We start from the raw sequence: 14,578 nt of genomic DNA on the forward strand, positions 1-14,578 counted from the left end.
AATTTCTATCTTCAATATCCACAATGTTCATAGCCGCTAAACAAATCACTAGCAGTTTGAAGATGTGCATTTTGGAACATAAAAGATGTTTCTGCATAAAATGAGAAACCTCAACCGCAGTATTTAAGGACTTCTTCACTGGAATAAAAACCTTTTAGATGAATATATTGAGATGTCGCATAAATCGTCTTAAACATGTCGCATCTTTTATTGCAACCATAACCGTAAGCATTAACCAAGCTCCAAGCTGTATACTAAGCTGTATACCAAATTGTATGGAACTACTTATTATTTCATAGGCGGACCATAGTCACTGTAGGGTGTCTCAATAATTTAATTTGGCATATTTATTATACCACATTATCACATTGAGCTACTCTTATGAAAGTAAGTCTAAACATTCATGTACCCACCATCTGTTCCTTATAACACGACATTAGAACGATACTGCATACTATAGGGTCTCTTCTAACATTTTTATAACAGCATCTCTGATCTGACAATTGATGGCCAATGAAGTTTGATATCTCGTTCTTTTTAGTTAGTTCTTGTTGGTAGAAGGTTTATATCATCTGGAAGTCTCGACGTATTGTCACTTGCATATCCTCAACATGTCGGACTTATCAGAAAAGGCCCACTTGCTTCACGGCAAGATGTTGGAGTCTCCATCATCAACATTGTTCAGCCAAGAAGAGCTTCAAAAACTCCTTCACATCTCTAAACCCGTAGAGTTGTTGAACTTGGCACAAGAACTTATGAATAAGAAACTCGTAAAATTGGTCAAGCAAGATGGAGACTTGAAATTTCAGGCTGTCTCCGCCATGGAAGCCACGAAAATCACTCAGATGACCGATGATGAAGCTATGGTATATTCATACATTGAAGCATCAGGTAGAGAAGGTATATGGACAAAAACAATAAAAGCAAAGACCAATTTACATCAGCATGTCGTGGTAAGGTGCTTGAAAGCATTGGAAAACCAGAGATACATCAAGTCTATAAAGTCCGTAAAACACCCCACAAGAAAGATCTACATGTTGTATAACTTACAACCTTCGATTGAGGTCACAGGTGGACCATGGTTCACAGATTCTGAGCTCGACACTGAGTTCATTGACTCGTTGTTAACCGTCATATGGAGATTCGCTGCCTCCAAAACATACCCCTCTGCATTCCAGCCACCTTCTGCAAACACCAACCCAATGCAAGCGTCTTACCCTACTAATCACACAGGCTTCGTCAATTTGGACGCCATAATGGAGTTCATAACTTCTAACAAAATTACTAATATAGACCTTGCTCTTAATGACATCAGATCTTTGTGTGATGTGCTTGTGTATGACGATAAATTGGAGTTGATAAGCCAGACCACAGATACTTATAAAGCTACTTGGCAAAGTGTCCTAGAAGCCGGATATGGACGAGCCTACAGGGATGAAGGAAACGAGGGATTGATCAGCAAGTCAGTCAGAAAAGCATTGGACAACCAGCCGTACTCTATTTTCGAGCATTATGCCGTTATTGCTGAGAATGAGGACGAATCTGACGTGGTGTACATGGATGCATGGACTCACGATTAGAACACATATAGTACTGTAATATTAGACGGCAATAATAACTGATAGAAACATGTGGAAGCGAATTGTAGAGTAGATAAAGAAAGCGATAGCCATAGTTGGATATGAGTTTAGAGACGATAACTCCGATTTAGCTGCAAAATTGTATTTGTGGCTCTCTAGTAGATTTTTTGATTTTCAAGGTAAAATGTGATGGCTAACGTTTAAAATGTATATCCAGCAATCCACCAGTCCGCCAAGCCAGTAAATCTAAAGACTTAAGATATATGTGAATATACTATGTTTAGAGACAAAGAACAAATCTTCTCAAGGAACCACCTCTAAAAATTATACATACAACGTGGCAGTATCATCAAACATATCCTATCACTCATAAATCTACAAAAAAGAATTGCTTCACGGCAGTGAAACTTTCCACATTAAATCCCCATTCACAAGCATCTCCAATTTCTTGTATCTCCACTCACTGCTGTTCTTCACTCACTTAAATGTTGAATTGAGTTACTCTTTCATTTCCTTGTAGTACTATTTTCTACCAGTACTAATACCTTCCAGTGCTTGGCCTGGCTTCTCTCTCACTCTCACTACTCGCTGTGTACTGCGTGAGTAGCTCAAGTCTCCCCCAACTTTCACCCATTCTATCATACATAGATATATAGATACATACATACATACATACATATATCACATTTCACCTTTCACAGTCTAAGTATATATATATATACCATACATATATATTCATCGTCCATCACCTCCATTATACATTTGGTATTTTGCAGTACTCTATAGGTTACCCAATATGTTACTCCATAACTCACATACAAAATTACCTTAATATCACATTATTTTAGCAGCAATAGTTTAACGATTGTACGCATTTTATTGTCAGCCTTCAGAAATTCCGTGCAAAGTTGTTCGCAGTGTACGTACAATCATCTTTACACAGCGTTCATCTTTACTCTTTTACAAAGAGTTCGTTTTATACAGCGTTCATTGCACAGCGTTCATTACAGAGCGTTCATTACACACTGTTCATTTACAAAGCGTATATTTACGTAGTATTCTCAATTGTCAGTATATTTTTCTTACCCGGTTGAATAGTGTTTTTTGGATACAACAGTTTGAAAAGATAGCATATGACAGTGTAGAATTATTATATTTTTATCATACTTTTATTATCTTACCTACTTGAGTTGCACATCGATAAAGGAAAGACCTTTCCACAACAAAATCACAATGGCAGACACGCCCATTTTATCATACAAGAAACCAACACCTCAGTCTTCAAACGGACTGAGATCAAGAATCGGGTCTCCTGCGATAATGCAAGCCAAAACTTCGTTTTCGCTGTCTTCAGAGCCAGCGTCCCCAGTAGGGACATTAAATTCGCCAAATGCATCAAGATCAGTCTCCACAATGGGTAGTCCCACAGTCGGAGGCGGTACTAGAAAGATTCTGTCAAGAAGAAAGGCTTTACAGGAGTTCTACAATATCCAACAGAAAGAACAAGAACAACAGCAAGACCAACAGCAAAATGATCATCATACTGCCACAGACGGTGGTAAAACCAATGGATCTGTAGAGAAAAAACAATACCATACAAAAGAAAGTCTAGCAAGTCTTCAAGATACAGAGGAAATGGAAAGATTTGTCAAGAGTAGCACTATAGAAGACATATTAAAGCTTAGAAACACTATCACAAGCAAGTTAAACTCGCATGATCTGGAAAAGAAATCCATTATCTACGATAACTACTACGAGCTCATTAAATTGAACCAAACTTTGGCAGACATATCAAAAGCACAACCGCCACCAAAATCGAGTTTAGGAGGATTGGGAATATACGAGGAACATGATGTATTGAAGGACAGCAAGACTGAAGAAAACTACTTAGAAACAACACTACTGGAATTGGCGAGTTTTATAGAACTGGAATCAAGTCGATTTAATGATCCTTTTGCAACAATTGTTCTGAAGATCCAACAGGAAGATACAAACGATGCCGATTCAGCTGCTAGCGTTGTTGCGATATCAGACGAAGTGGAACCCGTAGAGCTTCCAAGCGACATAAATAAAAACCAGTTGTCAGCTGAGTTAAACTATTTGCTAGGAGGTGAGAAGTTTAAGGATTCTCCTGAGGAAAAGGTGCATTTACTGGAACTGATCCAAAGCATATTGAAATCACTCGAAGTTCATAGAGACGAGTTGCTCATATTACAGTTAAATGATCTCAAGAAAAGCTTGAGTTAAGGTAAAGTAGACATAGTCATTAATCTCTAAATGTGTCGTCTATTAAAATTCATGATTCTATCCATTTATGCTGTAGGTAAAGTTGTCCTTCTGGCCAATTATATGATGTCATCGGCGGTGTGTCCCTTGAATTTCTTTCCTGATCTGTCGACAGAACGGAATTCAAATCTTGAACCTATTAGTGTAAAGCCTATGCATTCTTCTTCTTCTTCGTCATCATCTTCTTCATTTTCATTCTTTTCAGTATTGCCTTCATTCTCTACATTCTTTGGTAGTATGACATCAAATGCAAATAATGTACCCTTCTTTGAGACCATTCTGAAACCACCAATCATTTCTGAGGGACTGAAATTAGTTTTGGACTCATTCCATTCCTTTGAATCTTCATTACGTGGTACACATAGAATGAATGAGAATTGGGCATCACATACCACAAACCCTCGTACGCCTATAAGATTTGTATTCTTGGATTGTATTACTGTTAACAAGCAGCCCGTGTAGTCGGCACTCAGCAACTTGGGTAAGATGGTACCCAAAGTCGGCACTACTCCGTTTGGAAACAACAAGTCTTGCATGTATTTCTGCCACAAGCCTCCAAGATTGGAGAAGTCTTCATATCTTGGAATTTTGTAGTGGATTAGCATCGAATCGATTGGAAATGGCTTCGAATGAGAAGTTTTTGTTCGATTGTAGGCTTGAACTTTCTTGACCAATTTCTTCTGGTTTGTTGTAGTTTGTTTAATATAGTTTCTGAGCTCGACTCTAGCAGTTTTGCGTCTTTCCACACTCACGGATTGTGATTTGGTCGTTGTTTCTCTGTGCAACAATGACTTCTTTCCATCATTTTCAGAAGATCCTCTGCTACGGAAGATGAGGATCGGTTTCTGGTCTCCTCCATGGGAATATCTTGTCTCCAAAAGCTCGGATATGATTCCTTCCGAGTCGTAGCACCTTGAAAGAAGATGTTTTTCCAAGATGTTTTTGCGGTCCATTATTGGTGACGATTTTAATGTAAACGTTGTGAATCTACAAATTAACTGGAATCTCTTCCCTTTTCACTTTTCTGCCTAAAAAGAACTCTGTCTTCTTCTTATTATTATTCTTATATGTTAGTTCTTTTGATTTGATATCTTTCTGCTTCTTGTTTATCCTCACTTCCAGTTTCTTAGCACTTCTTATTAAAATGCTTCAAATTCTAATCAAGACAATAGTGACAAGTTTACTCTTATATTTCACTTTAATTCTTCTTCTTCTTCTTCTTCTCTTTATCAGATTCTTCTTCTTCGCTTTATCAGATTCTTCTTCTTGTCTTTATCAAATTCTTCTACACTTCTTCATCAATACAAGCATCTCTCAACTCTCCTCTCACAGAACTCTTGTTTTAAACATTTTTGCATTTTTCGCAGCGGCTAATTTTTCGCAGCGATTTTTTCTGCTGCTAAAAGATTTGTGAGAGTCTCACTTGTAAGCTGTGAAGTGGAAAGAATTGAGGTGAAGAAGAAGAGAGAGGATAAGAAGATAAGAAGAGAGAAAGTAGGTTAGTAGAGACGGAAGTCAAGAAAAGACAAGAGAAAGGGAGTTAGGGAAGAGTAGGTAATATTATATAACTAGGAAAAGAACAGAAACAAAGGAGAAAGGAAAAGTGAGAAGATAACTTAGTCTTAAGGGCAAATAATCAGAGAGAGATTACTTTCTATTGCATTAGCATTGCCATTAGCATTGTCTTCTAGTCTAGTCTTGGTATAGGCAGCAAAACCACATTCTTTGATTCCAAAACTTATTAATTCCTGGTTGACTTTACTTCCTGGTTACCTTTATTTAGATAGAAGCAAAAGTTGAAATTGTGTTTCGTTAAAGGATATCAACATTCTTACCATATCAAGTCCATTGAAATTTGGTAAATGGCAAAAAAATCTAATAATAGCTGTTATTTTACTTGAGTGGGAAAGCTGTTCGTTATTGCAATCTAGCATCCAAATTGCATCAAATTCCAATCTAATACAATAAACTAATTCAATTGAAGATTCTTCGTATATATAAAATAAATCATGCTATCCCTTCTAAGACGACAATTGTTCAAGTCTCCAATAGTGAGAAATCAGATATTGCAGCAGTGTTGTATATCCAATGTTCAGGTACCCTTTCAGGATGATCTCTCAGCCGCCGATAACGACGATTTTAACTTGGGCGATTTCCAGCATTATAAAGAGTCAGACGACATAATAGCAATGAAGTTGGAGCTCGCCAATCCGACGTTCCATAACGATAAGGAGAAAGTTGTTCCAAAACCAATAGAAGCTCAAAAGGAGAACTCCCCTTTTTGCAATGAACTTTCAGAAGTTGTAGGTATCAAAGAACCAATGGTTTTCGTTTCAAAACTTACAAACCCATATTTGAATCTAGCCGTTGAGGATTATATTTATAACCAAATGCCAAAGCCGGAAGACCCAAGTACGAATTATAATCGACTCATGTTCTACATAAACTCTCCTTGTGTTGTTATTGGAAAAAACCAAAATCCCTGGAAAGAGGTCAACTTACCACTATTAAACTCACTTCATATTCCTCTTATCAGAAGGAGATCTGGAGGTGGAACCGTTGTACATGACCAAGGAAATGTTAACTATTCGTTCATGACTACAAAAGAAAGGTTTGATCGCTTTACATTTGCCAATATTATAAAGGACGCCGTGAATGCCTCAAACCAAAGCAAATACCAATTAGAAGTAAATGACAGAGGAGACATTACCACCACTACGCAAGAAGACGGAATTAACTACAAGATTAGCGGTTCCGCGTATAAACTATCTAAAGGGAAGTCGTATCATCATGGAACTATGCTTTTGAATCTGAGATTGGATATCCTAGGTAAGCTATTATCAAGAGATGAAACCAAGTTAGGCGTAGTAGATGCGACCAACTCAATTAGTTCAGTAAAATCGAAAGTCACAAATTTGGAAATAGACTCACAAACGTTCATAGATGCCATCACATCTGGGTTCAAAGAGTCTTACGGGCTTGCTGAAGAAATCAATAGAGGAGAATTAAGTCTTGAAGAGCAAGAAGCACTTGAACAGAATGAACTTCTTGGTTTAGGTGATTTCATTGAGGCAAACTCCAATAGTAGATTCGCTAGAGTTGTTACAGTTGACGATGCAACCGTACTTCCTGATGCTGTTAATCAAATGGCAGACGAATTGAAAAGTTGGGGATGGAGATATGGAGGTACCCCCAAGTTCACACATCAATTGTCAAATGACAAATTCGGCTTCAAGGTGAAATTTATCGTTGGCAAAGGTGCCATCCTCGAAGGCTTTGAATTGGAGTTCATTGGCAACGAAAGCAAACTCATATCCGAGAAAAAAATTACTGAGAGTTTCAAGTATCTTGAAGCATTCATAAAGAACAATAAACTCGAATACACTGGAAGTAATGTTGCGGGGTTTATAACCAATGATTTCATCAGTGACTGGGTTGGTGAGAGCATAGACGGTACAATATAGATAAAAGATAGAATATAAATAGCACCATTTTGTTTTGTGGATAGTATAATGCACGTAGTATTAACGAATCATATTTATATATTTTGATCTAAAGCCCCCTCGATAGAAACGTCTCTTCGATTTTCTGAATTTGATGGACCCTTCAATCCGTGGTTTCCTTTGTAGTTTACGACCTTCGGAGCTTCCCACTTCTCTAAAATCTTTTCTTCATTGTCAAGTTTATAAACATCAATTCCCAATGGTCTGCAACAATCCACCATTTTCAGGCCTTCTAAGTTGTCACTATCCTCACCCCAGCCCCATTGAGACAAATCTCCACCTGGGCAAGCACTAATGGCAACCAATAAATCTTGCTCAGCAAATAATTCGAAGTAGTCTTTGTTGGTAGCTGGGCAAGCCTCCATAAAGTATTGATCATACTCGTTTAAACCAGTGACTTGGAACACATTCAACACGTCGTGTACATCAAATTCAGTCAATCCATGTGGCAAAATAGCTCGGGTTAAGTTGGAATGACAGTGTAAGTCATTATCTTCACCGCTGATTAATTTATCTACGTATGGATCGCATCTCGTTCCTAAGGTGTCATGAACTCTTCCACCCCATTCATCATGTCTTGCCAGAAGCGTGTCCGCCGTGATAGTCACCAATGGCCTTAAAAATGGCAAGTTGGACCATAAACGGTCATAGGTAGATACATGTGCTGAATGCAATTGTCTTGTCCTGGCAGCCCAGAATCTTTCTCTTGGGTTGTGCAAGTTCCAGATATTCAAATCACAAACTTGAGGTCCTTCTGGAGTGGTAATTCTGAACACCGATTTGGCAGGAATTACCACAGCAATACCGGATCTTGGGGCACAGAGGTGCTGCTCGACGAGAGTCTTTGGAGCCTCGGCAATGGCTGAATATAATTCTCTGTCGGCGTATAATGGAGATCCTTTGTGAGGATAATAAGCTGGTTTAGGTTTAGGAACATTGTAAGTTGTCTTCTCAGGCGTCTGAGAAGACGAAGCTAAAACATCTTCGGACACCATTTTTAATAATAATCTTCCTCTTGTGGGTACAGTCAATCCAATAGTAGTCAATACAAATACCAGCAAAAGAAGAAAGAACAATTCAATTGAATTAATGTTCATTTTGGTGCCAATCGATTTTTCAAAATTGGCACCCAAATCGGTTGCAGTTGCAGTTTCGGGAACTTTTGGAAGAATACCCGATACTGTATACGGATACATGGTATTTGGATGTTGAATGGATGGAGGCTGGAGGTAGGCTAGCCAAGTAGCCAATTGCTTTGTATCGTCTATTTTTCTGAAGATTGGTATAATCTTGTAATCTTGTCCATGTTCTGTATGATTGTGGTTTGAAAATCAAAATGAATGATTAATAATCATAATGTTGGAATGGAATAGCCGGTGGTGTGCTCTTGTCTTGTCTTATACTATCCAGTAATCATGGTGAATAGGCCGTTTCTGACTTCGGAGCTCAGTCAAGAGAACTTCCCATATTGACCTGTAGCTTGTCAATGACAATTTAGGTAGAAAATGGAATATATTCCGCTCTTACTTCGGATGCTGCAACTATTCGAAATGGCTGCAACTCGACTCACTAATCATACAACTTGCTGCAGTACCAGTGGTACAATTCACTGACATAATTTGGTTATATGACATAATGTCAGCTTAGCCAAATCCATCTCATACCTTATCCAGCTTCCAGATTTCCAGGTATCCACTTATCCAGGTACCCATGTATCCATCAATCATCAATAATGAATCACCAAGCAGCCGTTCTCCTCGCAATATACCCTTTCTGGTTCCTATGCAACCCAATGCTCGCTTCCCATTGCTACTATCGCCAACAAGCAAAAATAACCTACCGTTGCAGCCAAGCTGCAGATCACTCTCGTTAACCCGCAAATAATCTCATTATTATCTCGTGCCCTTTGCTGGTTGAATATCCCCGGAAACAGCATAAAAGTCTGGGGTAATGGAACCGCGGCCCTGTGTTTGGTGGGGTATGAACATTTTTCATCCCATTGACTGTTGCCTATTACGGCTAGTGAATTCCATGGAATATACGGTTAGAAATCCGTGGATTCCCGCATCGATGTCCCTGGGCTCTTAGCGGCACAGACAAGTCATGGTATCTCTTTTGGGTTAACCTCCGGTACAGGTTTACGCTGATTAGCTCAAACACCATTCTATTCAAGAGGGGTTCACCACATACCCGTATATTAGCCAGGGCACAAGCCAAGGAAAATATTTCACTGTCATTAGCCATAACACCTCCATTGCCCGAAAATGGTATTCGCTGAGTTGAAGTTAGTGGAGTAGAGTGTATAGTGGCCATTTTAACCTCGATTATATATATGTACAATCGGTACGTCTAAATGAAACGCAGTTATGATGTAGTAATTTTTCATACTCGTGCTGAAACCTGCCTTATTTGTTTCTTCCGGTTTTATACTTCGAGATTTTTCACTGGTGAAATCCTAATTTTCAGTTCATTTCTTCTTTCTTCGATACCCTCTGTCAGTTATCATAAAGCAACAAACTCTGCCAAAAAATGTACAGAACAAGACTTGCTGCTCGTAGCTTTTCCACCTTCCTGCCTGCTAAGACTAACTATGCCTTTGTTGGCCTCGGCCAAATGGGTCAGCATATGGCCAGACATATTTATAACAAGTTGGAGCCAAACGACAAGTTATATGTCAATGACTCCGTCCCTGCTGCTACAGAGGCATTCGTGAAAAACGTTACCGAACTTAATCCAGCCAATAAGCACCAGTTGAGAGCTTTGCCTCAACTTAGTGACTTGGTTACTAAGGTAGATGAACAATTGGACTTCATCATAACCATGGTGCCAGAAGGTAGACATGTGAGATCCGTGGTGACAGAATTGCTTGAACACTACCAAAAGTCGGAGACTAACTTCTCTGCTCACAAGACCACTTTCATTGACTCTTCCACCATTGATATTCCAACTTCGAGGGAAGTCCACGAGTTTGTCAAGAAGGAAGTTCCAAATTTCGACTTTATTGACGCTCCAGTCTCTGGTGGTGTTGCTGGTGCTCGTAAGGCCTCTCTTTCCTTCATGTTGTCAAGACCAACCAAAGAATCTATGGATGCCGATTTGGTCACTCTCTTAAACAAAATGGGTGCAAATCTTTTCCCATGCGGTGAGAAGCATGGTGCTGGTTTAGCTGCAAAATTATCGAACAACTACTTGTTGGCTGTCACTAACTTAGCTGTCGCTGACTCTTTCCAATTGGCTAAGTCCTTTGGTCTTAACTTGAAAGACTACGCTAAACTAGTTTCTGTCTCCACAGGAAAGTGTTGGGCTGCTGTAGACAACTGTCCTATTCCAGGTACCTATCCTGAGGACAACTTACCAGCTGATGTTGGTTACAAGGGAGGTTTCGTCTCAAAGTTGACAAGAAAGGACTTGGTCTTGGCTACTGCATCAGCTGAGTATGCTAACAGATTCTTATACTTGGGAGAAGTGAGTAAGCACTGGTATGACAAGGCATGTGAAAGAGAAGACTTGGCCAACAGAGATTTGAGTGTATTGTTCGAATGGTTGGGTGAGTTAGAGAAGGACAAGGATGGCAACATCGTGGAAGTCAGAGCTAAATAAGTTGTAAGTTCTGACTACAACATTATACTACAGTTCTAGTGTACTACGGATATTATTTATGCAAGTCTATTTGACCTTAAAGTAATGAACATCCTAAAAACCAAGCAAAGTGTACTCCAGTGTAAAGTTCATGAAATTTTGTAATATAGTGATACAGATTTTTTGAATTCGAAAGTCGTACAGAAGAATACACATATGAATGCTAACCTGTGATTTTACTCTATTATGTAACCTAATTTTAGTCCAGGGACTCCTGACTGCCCATTCAAGATAGGATCTCTATTGTCAATCTTATTGGTACTTGCGGCGAATGGAGTCTCTTGAATCAACGACAGATCCTTACTGGAATTACTGTACTGCTCTGAGTTCTCGGAATAATTACTTGGAACTACTCCGAAGCTCTTCTGTCTCACCTTTTCTTGATCGATGGTAGAGTTTTCCGAGCCGCTATCGGAGGTGCTATTATTAGTGAGCTCTGTTGAATTGCTGCTGGCATCATTGTTTATATCGCCAGTATTAGTACTGTCATTACTGCATGCGTCACCCTTCGGTTCCTCTTGGATTGTTCCAGAAAAATCCTCATCTTGATAGTGCTTCTTGATTCTAGGATTACGCAATTGTAGCAAATTGTTGATTTTGAATAAGTCGGTTGTAAGTGACTCGCCATCAACCAAATCAACAAGCAGAGTTCCCATTGTTGTACCAGTGTGACTAGTTCTCCTAACGCTCAAGTCGTAAATGAGAGATCCCAAAGAAGAGTTCCGCTCTTTGAATCCATTTGTAATGGAGGTGTTCCTAGTGCTATTAAGTGTGGCAGATGCGACCGAAGAGTTCGAAAGGCTTAACAACGGCATTGTTTGTTCAATAGGCATATCAACCTCACCTCCTGACTCTATCGATGAGGTGGAAGATCGACGAGAATATTGCAGACTAACCCTAGGAGGACTCATTGCCGACGTATCACGCATTGGTGAGATTGCACGGTGCACTGGTGAAGACGGGAGATTTAATGGCGAAGCAGCAAGATGAAGCGGTGAACTAGGGAGTCGAATAGGCGAGCTGGGATAATCCACGATATCTTCACTGAAGTCATTTGGACCTGTACTACTATATGAACTGGAAACTGCCACTGGGTTTCTCCTGGAATTGGCTTCAGATGAGATAGGTATACTTGCACAGCCATCGATAGTCGTGGAGGAACTCACAGGAATTGGGATGGCAATAGACTCCGAGTTGGCATTGATAGAAGCAGGGTTGGTTCCATTCTGAGAACTTTCATTACTGCCCTGGCTGCGCTGACTACTGTGACTACTGTGACTGCTTTGACTGAGAGCAGATTTTCTCTTTCCTCTCAATTGCTGCTGTAACAGGTCCTTCACTGGTGTCTCGCTCCCTAAAGCTTCTGGGAAAGCTCCACCAGCAGGAACATCTAAGCTTCTGCTGATTGGTACATCAATCCTCAATGGTGACATAGAGAGAGAGTTTTCTTCCTCTTCATATGGAGGAGGCATAGTATCGAATGTTGGAGGAGCAACATCAGCTTCGAATGGTGGTGGATTCATAGATGGACGTCTAAGAAGATGGATGGGACGCTGCAAAGGTGAGTTAAGTGGTGAATTAAATGTTCCAGGATGTGGAACAGCTTGTGGGGAACTCAACATGTTGCTTGATTCATCATTGTTTGGTTTATATAGATTAGCTTCTAAATGCATGTCTGCATCTCTCTCAATTGGTTCGTCATTGCTGCCACTTGAGTTGATATGGTGAAGTATTGGCGTAGGAGGAGGACTAGTACTTTGCATCACTGAATCCAAATTGTTGCTCGATGGTGTCTTGTTGAAAACTCCTAATAAACCGCTTGCATGCGAGTTGGTGTTATCAATAGGTGTAACACCAGGAGAAAGTGGAGGTGTTGCTGTGGTATACTCTGGCATGCGTGGATCTGACGTACCAGGGATAAAATCGTCATATGCGGGAAGCAAGGTGTTTCCATGAGCGGCCAAGGGAGACAAGACACGTAATGGGGAATCGATAGAAATCTCATAATGCTTTCTCTTACCAGGTGTATCTGGATCTTGCTTGGAAATTCTGAGACAAATCTTGATCCAATGGTGTGATTGGATATCTTCATAGGAAGTATCTGGATGGATTTCATGGTTATTCTTTCCTTTAAGGCTCTTTGGGACGAATACCTGGAATTCGAGCTCCTTGGGAAGAACGTCATCGAAATTATCCTCTTCATCATCATCCTGGTTCTTTGACAAAAGGGATTTGCCCTTGTTGGCTTTATGCTCAAGCAAAAGATACTTTCTCGATGGCTCCATACGGTGTACCTTTTTGTTGCTGCAATAATACTCCAAATTTTCAGTCAAGTAGACTCGAATTCTATGAAGTGCCACCTTTCCCCAAAGAGGAACAAACCGGAAAGCTAATGGTAAGTATGAGTCCAAGACGATGGACTTGGCTCCCACGACAATATCGTAGCGTAATTGGTCTTCCCAATCCCTAGTGATTACGATGGATTCGTTTTCTTCCAAGTTTTGCTCTGATGGTGTTCTGATGATATTTATTGGCATTCTGGCGGATAAATTAGATTTGAATGTACCAGGTCTTGAGATGGTAGCTTCGAGATAATAAAGCACTGAACCAAATGTCACATTACAGGATTCCGGAATCGACGGACGAAGTGGGTGCTCGAAGTTATAGACATAGTCTCCTGGAGGGAAAAACCCTGGCTTGCTGGAGTCTGCTTCAGGGGAAAGAACAGATGCGAGATCATTCATAGCTTGCTCTTTGTCTATGGAAGAAACTGATGGAGAAGCAGCACGTCTGATGAAATTACTGGCAGGAGAGAGGTTTCTTGTGAAGAAATTACCACTTGCACCACTGATGCTGGCAGCACCAATGGAGGCATCTCTTTCTCTCAGGGGCATTGGGGAGGCTGATCTGGCCATAGTGTCTCCAAGATTTAAGTGACTAACGTCACCATCATTATGGCCTCCTTTAGGAAGCTCTCTATAGTAATCAGCACCGTTATTAGGCGCCACGCTTCCGGCTTGGAAGAATGGCCAAGTGTGGGAAACGATATCTTTGGTTTCAGCATAAAGGACTTTCTTTGGTGGGATTCCTTCTGGCCAATCGGTTCTTTGTTGGCCCTTGAACGTGAGTGTAATTGATCTGATTTTGCTGGGCTTAGACACACGGATAAGAAGACAACCTCTGAGAAGCGTTGGTGGTCTTTGTGAGTACTCTTCTGGCTCGAATCCCTGGACGTACAAATTCTTCTCTGCTGGGAGAAGATACACGCTGACGGATGAAGTCAGAGCCAGAGGTTTATCCGGAAGCAGAGGAAGAAGAAGTGGCTCCTCTGAGTTTGAGCTCACGGGTGCTAAGGTTAGAACCAGCGCAGGGAAGATCGGTGATGTGGGCTGCATGTCATATATGGTGATTATGAGGGGAGTTGGCGTGGTGTGGAGGATGGATTTTTCAGCCCAAGTGTTGGTTTTTTGCTAACTTTTGAATGTGGTTGGTTTTTTAGGCGCTGTGTAACAACTAGAAATCTATTGGTAGGAAACTTCGTGAATAGAGAAGAGCTCTAGTGAGAACTGT

General features: G+C 40.3%; 7 protein-coding genes across 7 annotated transcripts; 4 read left to right on the forward strand and 3 right to left on the reverse strand. All coding sequences in view use genetic code 12, as the record gives it.

The window, feature by feature from the left end:
• Positions 1-296: 296 nt before the first annotated feature.
• Positions 297-1,841, forward strand: RJT20DRAFT_29002 (DNA-directed RNA polymerase III subunit). Its single transcript, XM_064919562.1, has one exon. It carries the CDS (start codon positions 612-614, stop codon positions 1,578-1,580), a length of 969 nt encoding a protein of 322 aa, XP_064776184.1. The 5' UTR covers positions 297-611; the 3' UTR covers positions 1,581-1,841.
• Positions 1,842-2,468: 627 nt separating this feature from the next.
• Positions 2,469-3,876, forward strand: VPS51 (Vps51p). Its single transcript, XM_064919565.1, has one exon. The coding sequence runs from the start codon at positions 2,814-2,816 to the stop codon at positions 3,825-3,827; it is 1,014 nt and encodes a 337-aa protein (XP_064776185.1). The 5' UTR covers positions 2,469-2,813; the 3' UTR covers positions 3,828-3,876.
• POP4 (RNase P/RNase MRP complex subunit) lies at positions 3,877-4,915 on the reverse strand. The gene has a single exon (XM_064919566.1). It carries the CDS (start codon positions 4,817-4,819, stop codon positions 3,926-3,928), a length of 894 nt encoding a protein of 297 aa, XP_064776186.1. The 5' UTR covers positions 4,820-4,915; the 3' UTR covers positions 3,877-3,925.
• A 960-nt stretch (positions 4,916-5,875) lies between these two features.
• Positions 5,876-7,330, forward strand: RJT20DRAFT_144512 (putative lipoate--protein ligase; the record flags this gene model as incomplete). The annotated part of the gene is made up of 1 exon (XM_064918738.1): positions 5,876-7,330. The coding sequence occupies one exon, from the start codon at positions 5,876-5,878 to the stop codon at positions 7,328-7,330; it is 1,455 nt and encodes a 484-aa protein (XP_064776187.1).
• Positions 7,331-7,400: 70 nt separating this feature from the next.
• RJT20DRAFT_126047 (urea carboxylase-associated family protein) lies at positions 7,401-8,509 on the reverse strand. The gene has a single exon (XM_064916655.1). The coding sequence runs from the start codon at positions 8,464-8,466 to the stop codon at positions 7,405-7,407; it is 1,062 nt and encodes a 353-aa protein (XP_064776188.1). The 5' UTR covers positions 8,467-8,509; the 3' UTR covers positions 7,401-7,404.
• A 1,281-nt stretch (positions 8,510-9,790) lies between these two features.
• HPD1 (Hpd1p) lies at positions 9,791-11,076 on the forward strand. Its single transcript, XM_064919568.1, has one exon. The coding sequence runs from the start codon at positions 9,899-9,901 to the stop codon at positions 10,967-10,969; it is 1,071 nt and encodes a 356-aa protein (XP_064776189.1). The 5' UTR covers positions 9,791-9,898; the 3' UTR covers positions 10,970-11,076.
• Positions 11,022-14,403, reverse strand: RJT20DRAFT_115624 (uncharacterized protein; the record flags this gene model as incomplete). The annotated part of the gene is made up of 2 exons (XM_064915818.1): positions 11,022-12,773; positions 12,825-14,403. The coding sequence occupies 2 exons, from the start codon at positions 14,401-14,403 to the stop codon at positions 11,185-11,187; spliced, it is 3,168 nt and encodes a 1,055-aa protein (XP_064776190.1). The 3' UTR covers positions 11,022-11,184.
• Between the last annotated feature and the right edge of the window lie 175 nt (positions 14,404-14,578).

The sequence above is a fragment of the Scheffersomyces xylosifermentans genome (genome assembly GCF_036884685.1).
Source record: "Scheffersomyces xylosifermentans strain CBS 12540 chromosome Unknown RJT20scaffold_2, whole genome shotgun sequence".
In the NCBI taxonomy this organism is placed as follows: domain Eukaryota; kingdom Fungi; phylum Ascomycota; class Pichiomycetes; order Serinales; family Debaryomycetaceae; genus Scheffersomyces; species Scheffersomyces xylosifermentans.